General features: G+C 32.3%; 3 protein-coding genes across 3 annotated transcripts; 1 reads left to right on the top strand and 2 right to left on the bottom strand.

Annotated features, from left to right (window-relative positions):
* Nucleotides 1-427: 427 nt before the first annotated feature.
* LOC128672169 (uncharacterized) lies at nucleotides 428-14,726 on the top strand. Its single transcript, XM_064436130.1, has 10 exons — nucleotides 428-588; nucleotides 1,162-1,381; nucleotides 2,469-2,599; nucleotides 4,479-4,631; nucleotides 5,353-5,498; nucleotides 10,805-10,883; nucleotides 11,798-12,017; nucleotides 12,463-12,593; nucleotides 13,372-13,527; nucleotides 13,889-14,726. The coding sequence occupies exons 1-10, from the start codon at nucleotides 522-524 to the stop codon at nucleotides 14,044-14,046; spliced, it is 1,461 nt and encodes a 486-aa protein (XP_064292200.1). The 5' UTR covers nucleotides 428-521; the 3' UTR covers nucleotides 14,047-14,726.
* Nucleotides 6,557-7,846, bottom strand: LOC128671795 (nucleoside diphosphate kinase homolog 7-like). Its single transcript, XM_053748555.2, has one exon. It carries the CDS (start codon nucleotides 7,721-7,723, stop codon nucleotides 6,572-6,574), a length of 1,152 nt encoding a protein of 383 aa, XP_053604530.1. The 5' UTR covers nucleotides 7,724-7,846; the 3' UTR covers nucleotides 6,557-6,571.
* Nucleotides 8,540-9,853, bottom strand: LOC128671796 (nucleoside diphosphate kinase homolog 7-like). Its single transcript, XM_053748556.1, has one exon. It carries the CDS (start codon nucleotides 9,766-9,768, stop codon nucleotides 8,617-8,619), a length of 1,152 nt encoding a protein of 383 aa, XP_053604531.1. The 5' UTR covers nucleotides 9,769-9,853; the 3' UTR covers nucleotides 8,540-8,616.
* Nucleotides 14,727-16,136: the final 1,410 nt, after the last annotated feature.

The raw sequence follows: 16,136 nt of genomic DNA, 5'->3' as shown, positions 1-16,136 counted from the left end.
CGAATAAATAAAAGTTATTAACTAAATTTTTATATGATTAAAAAAATCGTTCAAATTATAATAACATTAATCAATTAATAAGGACCTGAGGTGCTAAATAAATTTAAATGTGAGGTGGGGTGGGGTAAGGTGAGGTATTAAATAAATTTAAATTCTGATCTTTATATTGTCGTGAATGTTAAACTATTTCTAGATCAAGCATTTACTGTGCGTATTTTTTAATTATCGAAACAATTTTTAAATACATTAGAGTTAAGCGAAAAAAAGAACACCAATGAACATATTTTCGTAATAGCGGCAACATATAATATCACCTATTTGTTAGTAAACATAAAAACACGAGTTTTGAAAAAAATATCTTAATAGCTATCCACTGCTGTTTGTCTACAACGGTTAGTATACGTAACGCGTTGTATATGTTGCTGACCTTATATAAATGGACACTACATAGTTATTTTGAAAGAGTACGGGAACCTTCAGGTCGGACAACGCTTGTGTGTGTATATTTTTGTAAAATCAAAATGCTACAGTTATTTTTTTTATTGGCGTCCAGTTACGCGTTTTTGTGTTTTTCTAGTGCGTCCGCAGGTAAATATAAATGTATTATATTTTTTATTGTCTATTATTAATTCTGGAAAAATAAACTAAAACTTACTTAATACCTTGTGGACTAGATTTTTACTTTACAAAAGTTTGCACTCTGTCATCTCTGCATGTTCCCGGTTACGTTCGGGGTTGTGAAGTGAAGCCCGGGTGTGGAAATTTTGAATATTCGGCTGTGTTTTTTTTTTTTAATTGAGATGTTACAATGCTATTGTTGTCTATCAGCTGTGTGTCCCTTAGTCGCCTCGTACGACGTCCACGGGAGGATATGGAGTGGTCCTACTCTAGGGCGGAACCACACGCCACTAACAATAGTTTTCGTTTGCACAACAATGCATTAGGTACTATAATAAACATGATCTGAAGGTTCACCCAGGATAGAATCCAGGATCTGAACTCCTCAAGGTTTCACAACACAGACATTATTTTTGTCACACATTAAATACAAAAAGATCTCTCTGTTAAAAGCTTGTGTAATTCAATTTTATAAAAAATATATATATTTTTATACCAGGAATTTAATTAATATGTAATAATTGTTGTTCAATTGTTTTTCAGTCCCATTCATCCAAAAGTGCAAAGCCGAAGACTCGATATGTATAAAAAAGTCGACCCAGGACGCAATTCCGGTATTTGCCAAAGGATTGCCTGAACTAGGCGTAGAGACCATGGACCCACTAATCATTAAACATATAGATGCTTCCTCTCCTAGTCTTAAACTATTGGTGAATGACGTCACTGTCACTGGCCTCAAAAATTGCGTTACGAAGAAAATGCAGTAAGTGATTTTTTTTTCTAACTAGCGGCCAGTCACGGCTTGGCTTAGATAAAACCGTAACAAAATAGTAGCTTAAGATGCTCCTGAACGTATTTTCTATATTTTAAAATAATTAAAAAAAAAACTATTTAGTATAGCTATTAAAAGCGCTATAAATATATTTCTGCTGTGTCTCGATATATAAGAAGGGAATGTCTCTCAGTATGTCCCTATATCCGAAACAATAATAGGTACTTAGACACTTTATTTATTTTTTATATATAGGTTAACCTTTTGGATACGGAATAAATGTTGATATTTATAAATAAAATTTTATCACTATGATTATCTCAACCCATATACAATTAATATGAAGAGGAAAACAAAAAAAAATACCATCTTTGTGTCACGTCACGAACCTTAACGTCCCTAATAATACACGAAAATAATAATGCATACACAAAAATTGCAAACCGTTGTGGTGGAGTGTACTGAAATTGGAAGAAAGATTCTAAATGAAAATTAACAATTTATTTATTTTATCCTTTTAGACATATATTTATGCTTTTTTTTTGCTTTATTTTATGCATACGCCTCTTCCTTTTTAAGATTTCTTCCACTTTCTCCCTTTTCACGTGTCGATTGGATAAGATTTTTTTTAATAAAAGAAAATCTAAGTACAGTGCGTACTTAGTTTTTCTGTATACCTACTGTTTCCTGTAATATTTTATTATGTGTACATAAACCTACAAATAAATATATGATCCATTTTACAAACAAATGCAAAACATATTTCTTAGTGGAGGATAAAAATTGTTTGTTTTTGTATCCTTAAGTAACAAAAAATATGGCCGCCAATTGACCTTGATAATAAACGAATGTCTGTGAAATTTTCTAAAACAATTATTAATTATATATTTAATGTGCTAAGTAACCGTTATGATATTAGTTACCTCTATATGTCTTAAATATAATAAATATAACATAAAAAAAAGAATTGTAGATTTAAACTACTGCTGAAACCATTGAAATTGATTTAAATAATTTCCATTATTTTCTCTAAAATAATATATATTATTTATTGACATTTTTCGCGTATTTCTTCCAGGCGAGACACAGCCAGATCATGGCTGACAGTTAAAATCCAGTGCACGGCTCAATTGGAAGGAGATTACGAGATGAAGGGAAACTTGCTCATCTTACCTATCGAAGGAAAGGGCAAAGTACATGTTGCTATAAGTAAGTACTATATCAAATTTATAACTCTACCCCAATCCCAACTAATATTATAAATGCGTAAGTTTGTTACCTCATTCACGCTTTATATACTCAGCCAAACTTCTTGAAATTCCTCATACATATAGTAAAGAATATAGAGAAGGACATAGGCTTCGTACCATTCCGGGAAAATGTACATTTTCCTGGAAAATTCACGCAGGCGAAGTCGCGGACAAAAGCTAGTTTGACTATAAAGTGTAAAATCTTCGCAATTGACTTGCGTTAGAGATTTCGATATATTGTTCGTTCTCTTGTCCACGCGTATTACTTGTTGCATTCGCGGCTATGATACCCAAAGCCAGTGGATCCTAGTAGATATTTGTAGATTGAGCAATTAATTTAAGATATAATAATAAACCGTCTGTCTGACGTCGACCCTCTTTAGAAATGTGTTGCCTACTTGAGGCTAATATATGAGTATACTGTTGCCTGTCATCTGTCAAGATCATATATACGTATTTCTTAGTGGTCTCATATGGCATCCACGAGGCAATTTGGAATGGAATCCTATTCTATAAATTCATCACAGATATAAAAACATTACATGAAATTTATTGAAAATTCACTATTTAAAATTGAATAGCTGGGGCTAGTATACAAGAGAGTATAGAGACAAGAGAGCAATAAAATTTCTTTTGTAACGTTATTTCGCATTTCTCTCATCTCTACATGTTTTCGGTTACGTTCAGAACTACGAAGCCGCAAAACATGGAGACACTCTCGATTGAATTATTTTTCAAACAGGAAAAACTAGATCGATATCGGTATAGCCATTTAGCTGCTACGATGTCACGGACAGACATACAGATACACAGACATATTAAACTTATAACTTTACTTCTGTCGTCAGGAGTTAAAAAGACCAGAGAGTGAACGGGAGTAAAACAGCCGAACAAATTCAGTCTAGTTCTGAATAAGATAAAATGTAAGGAGCTTACGGCCAACATTCATTATTGAAGTTTAATATAAAGTTTAGTTTTTTATCTACATTCACGTCAGTGAATGTTTAATGCTGATTTTATATCTACTTTCGACGTAAAGCGTGTGTTAGCTTTGTTTTGTAAGTGACAACTACTCTGGAATACCTACATTTAAGCAATTTGAGCATAATGTTGCTGGTTGTAAAAGTGTTCACTTGTTTAATTTAGATTATCCAACTTAATCTCCTGTACAATTGTTTTTTGTCCTAATTAAATATAAATACAAATAAAAAAATAAAATGAATACGCACATAAAAAAGAAGATACCCATAATGTTTACGTTTTCAAGTGTGACCTTGCAGAAGGTCATCGACAAAACGTCCTACATATAACGTGACATAACTGACCGTTCCGCGTTCATATTGACCTTGATCTTGGTAACTTTCGTCAAATAAACACTTCGTTATTAACATGCTCGACCTTGGTATGTAATAACGTGGTTATTATGCTATTACTATATCATGGCCAACTAGAATCGATTTTCTTAGACATTTTCCTCTTACAACTAGACCTAACAGTATAATTGGCCCAGGATATGATTATTTTTATCGGAATATTATACATTTAATTGTAATACATATCTTAATTATGATAATTATTTTATACCTAAATAATGTAAACAACACAAATAACATTAAATGCTTGTAAATTAGTAAGTAAATTACAAATACAATAAGTTATTTTAAACTTTCGCGTTTCATAATTAAATATACTTAAATAATTTACAAGCATTTAATGTTATTCGTGTTGTTTACATTATTTAGGTATAAAAAATTGCATAGTAAAATGATGCTAATACAAATAAATCAAGAATTGGTATCGAATACATTCCATTAAGATTGATTATTTTATCATTGCAGGAAAAGTGTTGATCAACATCGAAGGAGAATTGGGAGAAAAGAACAAATCAGGTGGAAAATATTGGTTCATTAAGAGCTGGAAAAGTAATTTCGAGCTCAAAGATAAATCCGACTTGGAATTCGAGAATTTATTCAACGGTAATGAAGTTTTAGGTACGTGAAAATCAGCATTTATTTACAATAAGTATAGTATACAATAAGGATATATGTATATTTATCTGGGGGTACGGCAGTGCCCCCGCAAATCGAGCAAACAAAAAGGCACCGTACCATCCTTTTGTCGAAGCAATTAAGACCAATTTCGAACCTCAATAATTTCGTTGTATATAAAATAGGAAGCCTGCATTTTCAGTAATTAAGCAGGTATTGTAATATTCTTTAACTGAAAATCTAGTGAACAGATATGATCACTATACAGTATACATAGTACAACATAAAGTCCCTTTCTTCTGTCTGTCCCAATGTATGCTTAGATATTTAAAACTACGCAACTGACTTCGATGCGGGCTTTTTAAATAGATAGCGCTATTCCTGTGGAAGGTTCAGGTGTATAATTTATTATTATTTTATTCGAGCGAAGCGAAGGACGGGCCGCTAATATTATAACCTAGTAGTGTTTATCCAAAGGTACTATTATAAAGAGAAAATAATTATATTTTCGTTTTATTGTATGTAACACATATGTAACAAATTACCCTTATAAAGGTGGAAATATGTGGCCGTCCAAATCAAAAGGGCGGCTGGAACTTAGGTCTTGCTGTTGTTCAATACAAAACAACAGCAATAATGGCATAAGTGCCGGGCGCCATAAGGTTCCTTTTGATTTGGACGGCCACATATCAAGATAAACTTACCAGAATACCTTTGCTTCCAGGTCGTGCAGCCGGCGAATTGATCCGTTCCAGTGCTAATGACATCATCTACGAGATCGGGCCTACAGTCGTCAACGGCATAATCACAAAAATTGTCGACAATATTCAACAGTTTTTCAGCCAGGTCCCCGTAAATGACCTCGCTTTAGATTAAAGTTCTAGTCAATGTACAGCTTTGTGCTTAGTAAATAAAGCGTTTTAAGTATTTTCTCGTACATTTTATTACACTTTGAAGTCTTTAGAATAGAATCTACTTCGCTGTATCTCTATCTCTCTCTATCACTTTATCTCGTTGGAGCATTATTAAATGTGACCCCTTGGAGTCGAGATAAATCTTCAAATGAAGATTTAGCTGTGATTATAATACCTTCCACCTTACTACCTGACTTACGTGGTCCCTTCTTAATACTACTAAAAGGCTGTTTATCATCCCTTTAGTTGTCTCGTAGGAAATCCATGAGGGTCCACCACCTTGCTCAAAGTTATTTACGTCTCAAAATACAGCAAACAATAATTTTCTAGTGTTTTGAATCCTGGCAATGAAGAGTATGGTTCCACTATTTCTTTTATCTGTGGTCTATGGTTCCACTCCACAAATCTGTCCATATAGTCGATCTCAGTAGTAGTACTCAGGGTGACTTCATGGTAGCTTCTAATAAAGCCATTGAAGTAGCTTTTTTTTTCAAGAATATCAACAAGGTTATGATTAATGTCCATCAAAATCCAAAACAAAATCAATGATTTAAAACTAGTTGAACCAGTTATTTAGGAGGTTGTCATACTAGTCGCATGCGTCATACAGCATGTTAACCTATGTTTCAAGGGCAAAACATACAGCTATTAACTAAATTCGTAATAGATAAAGATTAGAAAATTCGACTGATCTTCTTGGCCATGGTAAAATATTCAGATCGACTTTGTCAACATTTTAACTTGTAATCACTAGAGATTGATACGTTTTTATCAGGTTTTTACCTGTGGTAGAGTTTTACTATTGGCCGTAAGCAATATTTAATATTTTAATAGTTAAAACATGTATTATATATATTCAATTATTGTAAGATTGATCTAAAAATGATCTGCGATTTACATGTTCGGTAGTGAATTGTAGAAATAATATATAATTATCAAATTAACTTTTTATTATTTTTAAAATTGAAATATAAAACTTAATTAAATATGAAACTAAAGTTAAATACAAAACTAAAATTAAATAGAAAACTAAAATTGATCATTAGACATTAGTTTGAAGAAATATTCAACTTCTTTAACACCATCTTCTGCAAGGTCCGTGCAGTGGACTGCGTTATGCAAAATAGTTTTACCGTATCTTGCTCTGATACTATCAGGGTATATTTGGCGACATAAATCAGGATCTCTTGGACCACACAGTTTTCTAAATGCACAAACGCAATTAAGACTGGGATCAGTACATTTGACTTCCATAGCAACACATTTTCCTTCGGTCAAATGAATACACATATCTTCGAATTCTGGTAAAACTCCTTTATACACTTCAAAAAACTCTTCGGCGTTAGCTTGCTTCACCGAAAACATTGCCATTGCAGAAATATAAAATTTCTCAGAAGTAGCAATTATTTCTATTATCGATCCAATATTACCATCAATGATAGCGTGAGGCTTAATCACGCAACATGTACAATCTTTGAACGTAGCTCTAAATGGTACTCTTGGGACTTTTCCTTGGTATCCAAAAAATAGCTCCAAGTTTTCTATTGCATCATCTATATCGTTACAACCATGAGCAACATTTCTCAACATATCGTGCCCATACAGCTTTCTCAACGTACCAGGTTCTGCGTCCTTTGGATTAGTAGCTCCTAAACAACTACGCCATTTAGCTACAGCATTTGGAGCAACTAATTCAAGACCAATCACTTCACCACTAGTTATATAATCAATTATGAGAGGAAGCATGTTACTGCTAGATATACTTCTATATAATGTTATGGCATGATCCTTATCAATCGTACCATTTTTCATATTAACGATTCGAAATCCTTTTTGAATTATAAATGTTATTACGCTTCCATGAATGCTTGGCGGCGAAGGCTTTATTAGTGCAAATGTGCTTTGAACTCCTTTGAATAATAATCTTCGTGTTATAGGAGCGCTATCAGTTATAAGGAGCAGTTTGGCAAAAACATTTATAACATTACCAACTTGTAACATGTTCAAATTAAGTGAGGGTAACTGTTGTCTTCGTAATAAGAATTTTCCTTTGTCTGGATCTATTACTTGAATAGAATTATCAAATGGAAAGAAATTCAATACTAACTTCTGTATTTGATCAGTATCTTCATTATACATCTCGCAAAGAAATATATGTTTATCGAAGTAGTCGTGAACCATTTTCACTAATTATAAATAAATATATTAAACATAAATGCCTACAAATATATAATTATTTAACAAACACCCAAATAAATTTTAGACAAAAATGTATTTGACTGATATAAACGAAGTGACAAAAAAACGACCATACTTTTTTTCACTTTTTACAAATGATTAAAATCCTTTTTGGTCAAAAAAGAAATTTACCTATAATCAATGTGTATATTGCAAATCCGCAAAAGGTACATTTATGTCGTACATGTGGAATAGGGATTCATTTCTAAAACAATATGGACTGCTGTTATGATGAGAATTTGGCACTATTAGCTTTTTTATAAGTAGTATTTACTCACTTACCTACTTTATAAGTAATTTATTGTACTTGTATCAATATTCCCTGAGCCAATCAAGTTTTTTTTAATTCCCTGATGACAAAGGGATTAGGTATTTTTCCGCATGAAACCCACCCATTTCCAACAGCCCGCCTGAGCTATATACATAATTATAAGTTTGATGTCCCAGGTTCTTTTTTATGGCAGAAAACTGAAGAACCCGGTATAACAACTGTTTCTCATTCAATCGCGCGGGTGACTGGAGCCTAGATAGAAGTCGGAGCACACCTAATTGTATTACCCGCGATAACGTATGGATTTCGCTTTTTTTTTGATAGAGGGTAACACTAGCTATGGCCTCTCTATTCTTGTATTGTTGAATGTCTTTAGATGACTAGAAATCTGTAAATAGTGTAATGGGGACTCTACAAGAAGATCGAGATATTTTATCACGTCTATATTAACATGAAATACACACTCTTTACTTGTGTAAAATCAAACAAATATTTCAAAACTTTTAATTAGTATTCATTATTCTAAAAATAAACTATTATATGATGTAATGATAATTAAGATAAACTAAAAATGATCATTAGAAATAAGTTTGAAGAAATATTCAACTTCTTTTACACCATCTTCTGGAAGGTCCGTGCAGTGGACTGCGTTATGCAAAATAGTTTTACCGTATCTTGCTCTGATACTATCAGGGTATATTTGGCGACATAAATCAGGATCTCTTGGACCACACAGTTTTCTAAATGCACAAACGCAATTTACACTGGGATCCGTACATTTCACTTCCATAGCAACACATTTTCCTTCAGTCAAATGAATACACATATTTTCGTATTCTGGTAAAATTCCTTTATAAACTTCAAAAAACTCTAATGCGTTAGCATTTTTCACTAAAAACATGGCCATTGCTGAAATATAAAACTTGTCGGACGTAGCAATCATTTCTATTATTGAACCGATATTTCCATCCATGATAGCATGAGGTTTGATTATGCAGCAAGTACAATCTTTGAACGTAGCTCTAAATGGTACTCTCGGAACTTTTCCTTGGTATCCAAAAAATAGCTCCAAATTTTCTTTTGCATCATCTATATCGTTACAACCATGAGCTACATTTCTCAACATATCTTGCCCATATAGCCTTCTCAACGTACCAGGTGCAGCGTCCTTTGGATTAGTAGCTCCTAAACAACTACGCCATTTAGCTACAGCATTTGGAGCAACTAATTCAAGACCAATCACTTCACTACTAGTTATGTAATCAATTATGAGAGGTAGCATATTATTACCAGAAATACTTCTATATAATTGTATGGCATGATCCTTATCAACTGTACCATTTTTCATATTAACTATTCGAAATCCATTTTGCATAATAAATGTTATCACACTTCCATGAATACTTGGGGGAGAAGGCTTAATTAGTGCAAATGTGCTTTCGACTCCTTTGAATAATACTTTGCGTGTTATTGGAGCAGTGTCAGTAATATGAATTAGTTTGGAAAAAATGTTAACGATGTTGCCAACTTGTAACATTTCTAATTTAAGTGGAGGCAGCTGTTGTCTACGTAGTAAGAATTTGCCTTTGTCTGGATCTACTATTTGAATAGAATTATTAAATGGAAAGAAATTCAACACTAACTTTTGTATTTGATCTGTATGTTCATTATACATTTCGCATAGAAAAATATGTTTATCAAAGTAGTCATGAACCATTTTTCTAATAAATAAAGACTAACACAAACACTTACAAGTAAATACGTAGTTATCTTACAAATATTTCGAATATATATCAATGACAAAAAATTATTTTGAATTACTAACACAAGTGTCACAAAATACGTCTTCGAAATATATTTTTTTATTTTGTCCAAAAAGGATTATCCTGGTAGCACTTGTAGCATAGATTTCGATGGCATTTTTTACTAGATATACCAAAGATTTTGGATAAGGGGTTTATCCAAAATCTTTAAGATATGACCATGGAATTAGTAGGTACTCTGCGAAGTACTTGCTAAATCCATTTTACTGACTAATCGATGATTTGTCTCACATGGCAAAAAAATGTAAATAATCCCGTAGTCATTACGGGTGTAATAAAGTATGTAAATAAGGATGATTTTTTTTATTATTAGGCAGTTGCTAACGAATAAATGATTTTTTTTCTTCTTCTTATTTATTAGGTATTATTTTGGCGGGAAAAAAATATTTGGTCATCAATTTATGGTCAGCCATTATTTCTAAATTCGTTTGCAATTTACATAATTCTGAACAGCAAAATAATTGGTCAGTTGGCAGCAGAAGAGTACATTTGTTCGGAGTCGAGCCTGGGTGTGATTTTTATATTGACCCGAAGTAACCCAAAATAAACCTCAAAGCGCTACTGTTGGACCTTGCCTACCCAATCTTGCTGCTCAAAATAACTATTTTGCTATTATCATAATTTGTTTGCGGAACAAGAATTACCGTCTTTTTTGCTTACCAAACGTTATAATGGTGAAGTAAATAATTAATTCCCTTATTTATTAAATGCATTAAAAATTATGTTATGGTTATAGTTTTTACTGTACTTCATACCTATACTGTCTAGGCAATATGCCATGAAGTCTTATAAATATAATTAATTAATTTACTTAGCAAAAACTTGTACTAGTTTGACAGGACGTGTTCGTATTAAAATGGTTGGTTCGTTAAACATTTAAAACTGTTGAAGATGAGAATATTGTGTCAGTCTATATGATAGTGTCTTCAGGACCTCTTTGAAGTAAACATGGCAATAGGAACATTTTTGTTTACAGTGTTTTTATTTGTTTGTTCCGTACACACGGACGGTAAGTTGGTTTTTAGTTACATTAGATTGTTTCCGTGTAGTTTGGATGATTTACTTAACAGAATTATTTCACCTAATTTTTTGAAGTGAAAACTTCTTTAGCGGCTTTGTGCATTTTTTGTGTTAAACTCTTTCGTAAAACGTCAAAAATGCACAACAACTGTAATGTTCAAGTTTTCACTTCTGCAGGCACTCCCGGAGACCAACCCGTTTTTTTAAATTTTATTGTTCTTATTTATTTATGTACACAACATAAAAGTGTAAATATAACTACTATATTAGGAAACTAAGTACATAATGTACTTATTTTTCTTAATATTCTTCCAGTATACCGCGTAGTTTTTTAGTTGTTTATATTATTTAGAAAATATTTCTTTATTATACAGAAATATAGTCATGTTCTTACTTTGACGACCTTGGCTTCGCGGTCACCACGCTCGTCCACTTTCTGGAGGTGCCGCTATCTTTGAACTTATGATCATAAATACATTCCCGCGGTTTTGAGTTTGTTGTGCCCGTTTCTATATTTAAATCCATCAGACCCTAGATAAAGCAAAGCTTAGTGTAGCTCGTTGAGTGATGTCCATTTAATTGATTATGTTAATTTTATAATTTGTTGATTATCATGCATGTAAGTGACTGAATATTTATATGCAGAGCAAGATATACAATGTTTGATAAATAATTTATAGATTGATTAAATTGTTTTCATCTGTCTGAAATAGACTGTCCTAAATAATCATCACTTAGTATAATATAAAATAAAGTTGCTTTACGCTGTCTATCCCTATGTATGCTTAGATCTTTAAAACTGCGCAGCGAATTTTGATGCGTTTTTTTTAATAGATAGTGCTATTCAAGGCCGGTAAAATTAAAATTATAAAAAGAGCCAAAGTAAAATTATAAAAATTTCAGTGCCCTTTATAACAAAATGCGTATCAACGGACGCATCGTGCCTGAAGACGTCTGCGCAAGCGGCTATCCCTATCTTCGCCTCGGGGGTGCCAGAAATGAACATCGATCCTCTGGACCCTTTATACATCAATCGAGTAGAGTCTATCACTGACCAGCTCACCTTCACGTCCACCGATGGAGTCATCACTGGACTTGGCAAATGTGTCGTGGAAAATGTCGAGTAAGTTTAATTATTGTCATTAATTAACATTATCATAATTATCATTAGGTACATATAACACCAAGTAATTTTCCGCTGTCTATCCATATAGATGTTTGGAACTACGCAAAGTATTTTGATGAAATGCTATATATAAAAATCGTTTTCTTTAGAAGAATCGTTTTTTTTTTCAATATTTTGTAGATTCGGCTGTGTTTTACAAATGCCTATATAAGTCAATATCATGTTAAAATTGTGAATAAGTTATTTTAAATTTCAAAATTTATTTTGGAGTTAGAGTAAAATTGGGCTGTCTAAACTATCTAATCTAACATTATTAAACTTTGTGTACGTAACCTAACAATAACTACATATTGTACCATTTGGATCGTTAGGGTAAATCAACATTTTTTTTTCTAGGATATTTGTTAATTTATTAGCACGCTAGAAAATATTAATTTTTCAGGCGTGACACACAAGCAACTAAAATAATATTTGGAGCGGTGTGTGATTTGGACTACAAAGGCAAATACGAAGTGAAAGGTCAAGTGCTGATAGTTCCTTTTGAAGGGAAAGGCGACATTAGCGCTAAACTAAGTGAGACTTATTACATTAATATATTTTGTTATTGTTTGTTTGAAAACTCATAAACTTATTATTGTTAATATCTCGAGTTCTAAGCAACATATGAAACTTATACCAGATTTTAAGACAGACAACACGATCCGAGGGTGGGGCCTAGCTACCTGTAAAACAGGAAGGAACCTGTTTCAGGAACTAGTCTCCGAAAAAGAATGAATTTTATGATCACCATATATTTGTCTAGTTTCCCAAAGCACAGAATTTTCTAGCTTGGGAATTATTGTACCTTAATTTTAAACGCACCATTTTTAGTTGCTTTATATTTACATCGGAATATCCATGATGCTGCTCCCCAATCCAGATAAGCTCACCATCGAATCGATTTGAAGTGAGACGCAGCGAACCAATCACATGCAGTGTGGTTGTCGTTGCATCACAATACAATGGCGCAATGTGATTGGTTTGCTGCGTCTCATTTTGAAACAATTCGATGATGAGAAGTAAAATGCAAACCTGCTCTAGTTCGATGGCGTATAACTGAAGGATGGTCCACCCAACAGTGTGCACACACACTCTCACGTTCGTAAATTGTATGAAACTGCCAAGATTCAATTCTTGTAATGAGAACGTTTTATTTATTTATTGACCTAACTTCAAATCCCGGTAATTCGCAGACATTGGAATCTATTTTATTTAGTATGATAAAAACCTTATCTTGTTGCTCGCTGCTCCCATATCAATATAATACTTGTAAATATTAAAGTTAGATGTTAAAGTTGATGTATATTTCCAGGAAAGTTGTATATCAACGTGGATTCACTGTTAACTGTGAAAACCGACAAACAAGGACGTAAGCACTGGTACATCAAGAGTTACGAGTACAATTACGAGCTAAGAGGCAAGACGGATATCCAACTCACAAAGCTTTTTGATGGCAATGAAGTTCTTGGTATGTATACTTATATGATTTGTAAAATTTAAACTTCACATATTTTTCTTTTTACTACATAAAATTAAATAAATCTTCAATCCAATTTTATAGAAAAAAATAAGATAAAAAAAATACATTTCAAAGAAGATACGATTCAAAGAAGATACGATTCAAAGAAGATCAAAAATATCTTAAACAAAACTTTTGTTTAGGTAATATATTTTTTGTGTCATAATTTTCTTGACATCTTCTTCTATACATATAATATTCTTGACATCTTTGCATAGACGTTTTCCATCACATATATTTGCAATTCTATTCCGATTAGAATAGGTGTCAGATTTTTTAAATTATATGGCTTCAATACCAAACATTTCAGGCCGCGCTGCACGGGAATTGCTTTCTTCGAGCGGAAACGAAATCTTCATGGAAGTAGGCCCCCCAATACTTAAGGGTATCGTTGATAAGCTGATCAAGATTATTAACAAATTCTACCATTCTATTGATGCCAATGATTTAGCTGTAGATCCATTTTAAGAAATAAAAACTGATAACAACTTTTTATTTAACACTAGTTAGAGCCTTGACCCATTGCTCAGACGTGCGTTAACGTACGTAGAAACTTCAATTTATATATTAGTAGATGTTGACCAGGGCTTCACTCTCGTAGGATTTTTAAGATAAAATATAGCTTATAGCAATCTTGGCTAATATATCTTTCTAATGGTGAAAGCATTTTTTGAAATCAGTTTGGTAGTTTCAAAGATTACCGGCCTCAAACATACAAACTCATAAACGCTTACCTCTTTATAATAATTTGTTATTATATATTATTTGTAACGCATCGGAGCAGTAGGGCACGGCCTTTTCATAGCTACATAATTTATGTTTGGAAATATGTTTCCATTGATCGATCAATTTATGTAATATTAGAGAAAAAATACGTTTTACTTTTCTAATATAAATTTATTGACACTTGAAGTAAGAATTAAGTATGAATTAAATCTTCTAGTAACAAGGTGAGCTATGAGATTTTTATAACACCAACTTTCCAATAGCAACGTTACGTTACGTTGCAAGTAGCGTAGTAGCAAGTTGGTGTCATAAAAATCTCTCAGCTCAGAATAAAAATTATGTTATTGTGCACTTGATCTATTTTTAATATTGTATTTTAAATAGATAAATATAATTCTACGATTAAAGTACTTAATATTTAATTCGAATATCATTTAATAAACCTAAGTGCATTTACGTGTGTCTCCTGCAATTAGTTATAATGAAAGTGCGCTTACGGCAATAAGGGTCGTAAAATTTGCATATTTCTGTGTGGTTATGCATAAAGTGGATATAATTTCTAATGTTTGACCCAATAAATTTTATTATCTGGTCGTCAAGCCGTCAACGCCGTCTAAACACCGCGTTGGTAACATTATAAGCCATAAAAGAACTATTATTTTGGCTCTTCACACGGGGGAGACAGTAAAAATGTCATCGCCGGGGAATATTTAAAACATATGGCGTAGAGTGACATTTGTTTAGTGGAAACAAAGGGTAGTTAAATGATTCATTCATTTGGAGGTTTTAAACAAGTAATTAAAGTTAAAATTTAGGATTTGTAAGTTACTAGCTTTTGCCTTCGGCTTCGCTCGCGTTTATTATTATAATGTATTTTCGTCAATATCTCGGGTTCAAAGCAATATATCGCTATGAAACCTATATCAGATTTAAAACTGTGTAGTTTTTGCGTAAAACACAAACAAACATACAAACAGACGATTTTTTAAATGTTTTGGCTTCTATTAGTCCCACAAATAGGTACCATATTTCTTTTTCATTAATATCTCCTACGTATTTATCTATTTTTCAATGTGAGGTCGTACCTAATTACTTTTGAAACTTATTATTTAAAAAATTGAAAACGATCATTTTTCAAATCATCATGATTAATTTAAATGTTTTTGTAGTAAGATGTTTGCATGCAAATTACGCTGAAGATATATAAGGAATGCAAGTAATTTACTATACCTTTCTGCTACCATAGTTCAAATTAAATCTTTATAGGACAAACAATTACATTTAAATTTGTTCCATTTCTGTATTTCATTGTCAACAGTTTACGTTATTGATTGTAGTGAACAATGGGACTGAATAAAATAGAAGAATGAAACTGGTCATTTTGAAATGGTCCAGTTTTGGTCATAAGTTATGTCTTGTTGGATTCTGATGTTATCGCACACAACCTTCGTAATAAGCGTGCTGACTCAGCGGAATGCATCCAGAATCCAAAACAATTGCCCTTTGATGTTTTGGGAAACATTGGATGTAAATATTTGACGATGTTCATCATCAGTCATTGAGATGCATCAGTCAACTTTAACGTTTAACTTTGAAAAATTAAAAATACGCCATTTTGTCTAAACGTTGGAAGTGATCAGGTTAAAGTCAACATCAAAGTCGATATTTATAAATTTTATAGATTCGGGAAATATATTTTACGACAATTAAGTAGGTTATGCACAGTTATTTCGAATAATGACAAAAAAATGTTAACATTTTGTTATAAAATAAGCTGAAAAAAAAACAATAATAACTTTTTCCAACTTTTGCAATACCTCTCAAACTGGTTG

The sequence above is a fragment of the Plodia interpunctella genome, chromosome 8 (genome assembly GCF_027563975.2).
Source record: "Plodia interpunctella isolate USDA-ARS_2022_Savannah chromosome 8, ilPloInte3.2, whole genome shotgun sequence".
Classification (NCBI taxonomy): domain Eukaryota; kingdom Metazoa; phylum Arthropoda; class Insecta; order Lepidoptera; family Pyralidae; genus Plodia; species Plodia interpunctella.
This window is presented reverse-complemented; position numbering and strand designations above follow the sequence as displayed.

Excerpts from the sequence above, each read along its gene's own strand:
- LOC128671796 (XM_053748556.1), bottom strand. The coding sequence starts at position 9,768 with ATGGTTCATGACTACTTTGATAAACATATTTTTCTATGCGAAATGTAT.
- LOC128671795 (XM_053748555.2), bottom strand. The coding sequence starts at position 7,723 with ATGGTTCACGACTACTTCGATAAACATATATTTCTTTGCGAGATGTAT.
- LOC128672169 (XM_064436130.1), top strand. The coding sequence starts at position 522 with ATGCTACAGTTATTTTTTTTATTGGCGTCCAGTTACGCGTTTTTGTGT. Across the intron at positions 5,499-10,804 it reads CCGTAAATGACCTCGCTTTA|GACCTCTTTGAAGTAAACAT; the intron begins GATTAAAGTTCT and ends TAGTGTCTTCAG. Across the intron at positions 12,018-12,462 it reads TGTGTCGTGGAAAATGTCGA|GCGTGACACACAAGCAACTA; the intron begins GTAAGTTTAATT and ends TTAATTTTTCAG.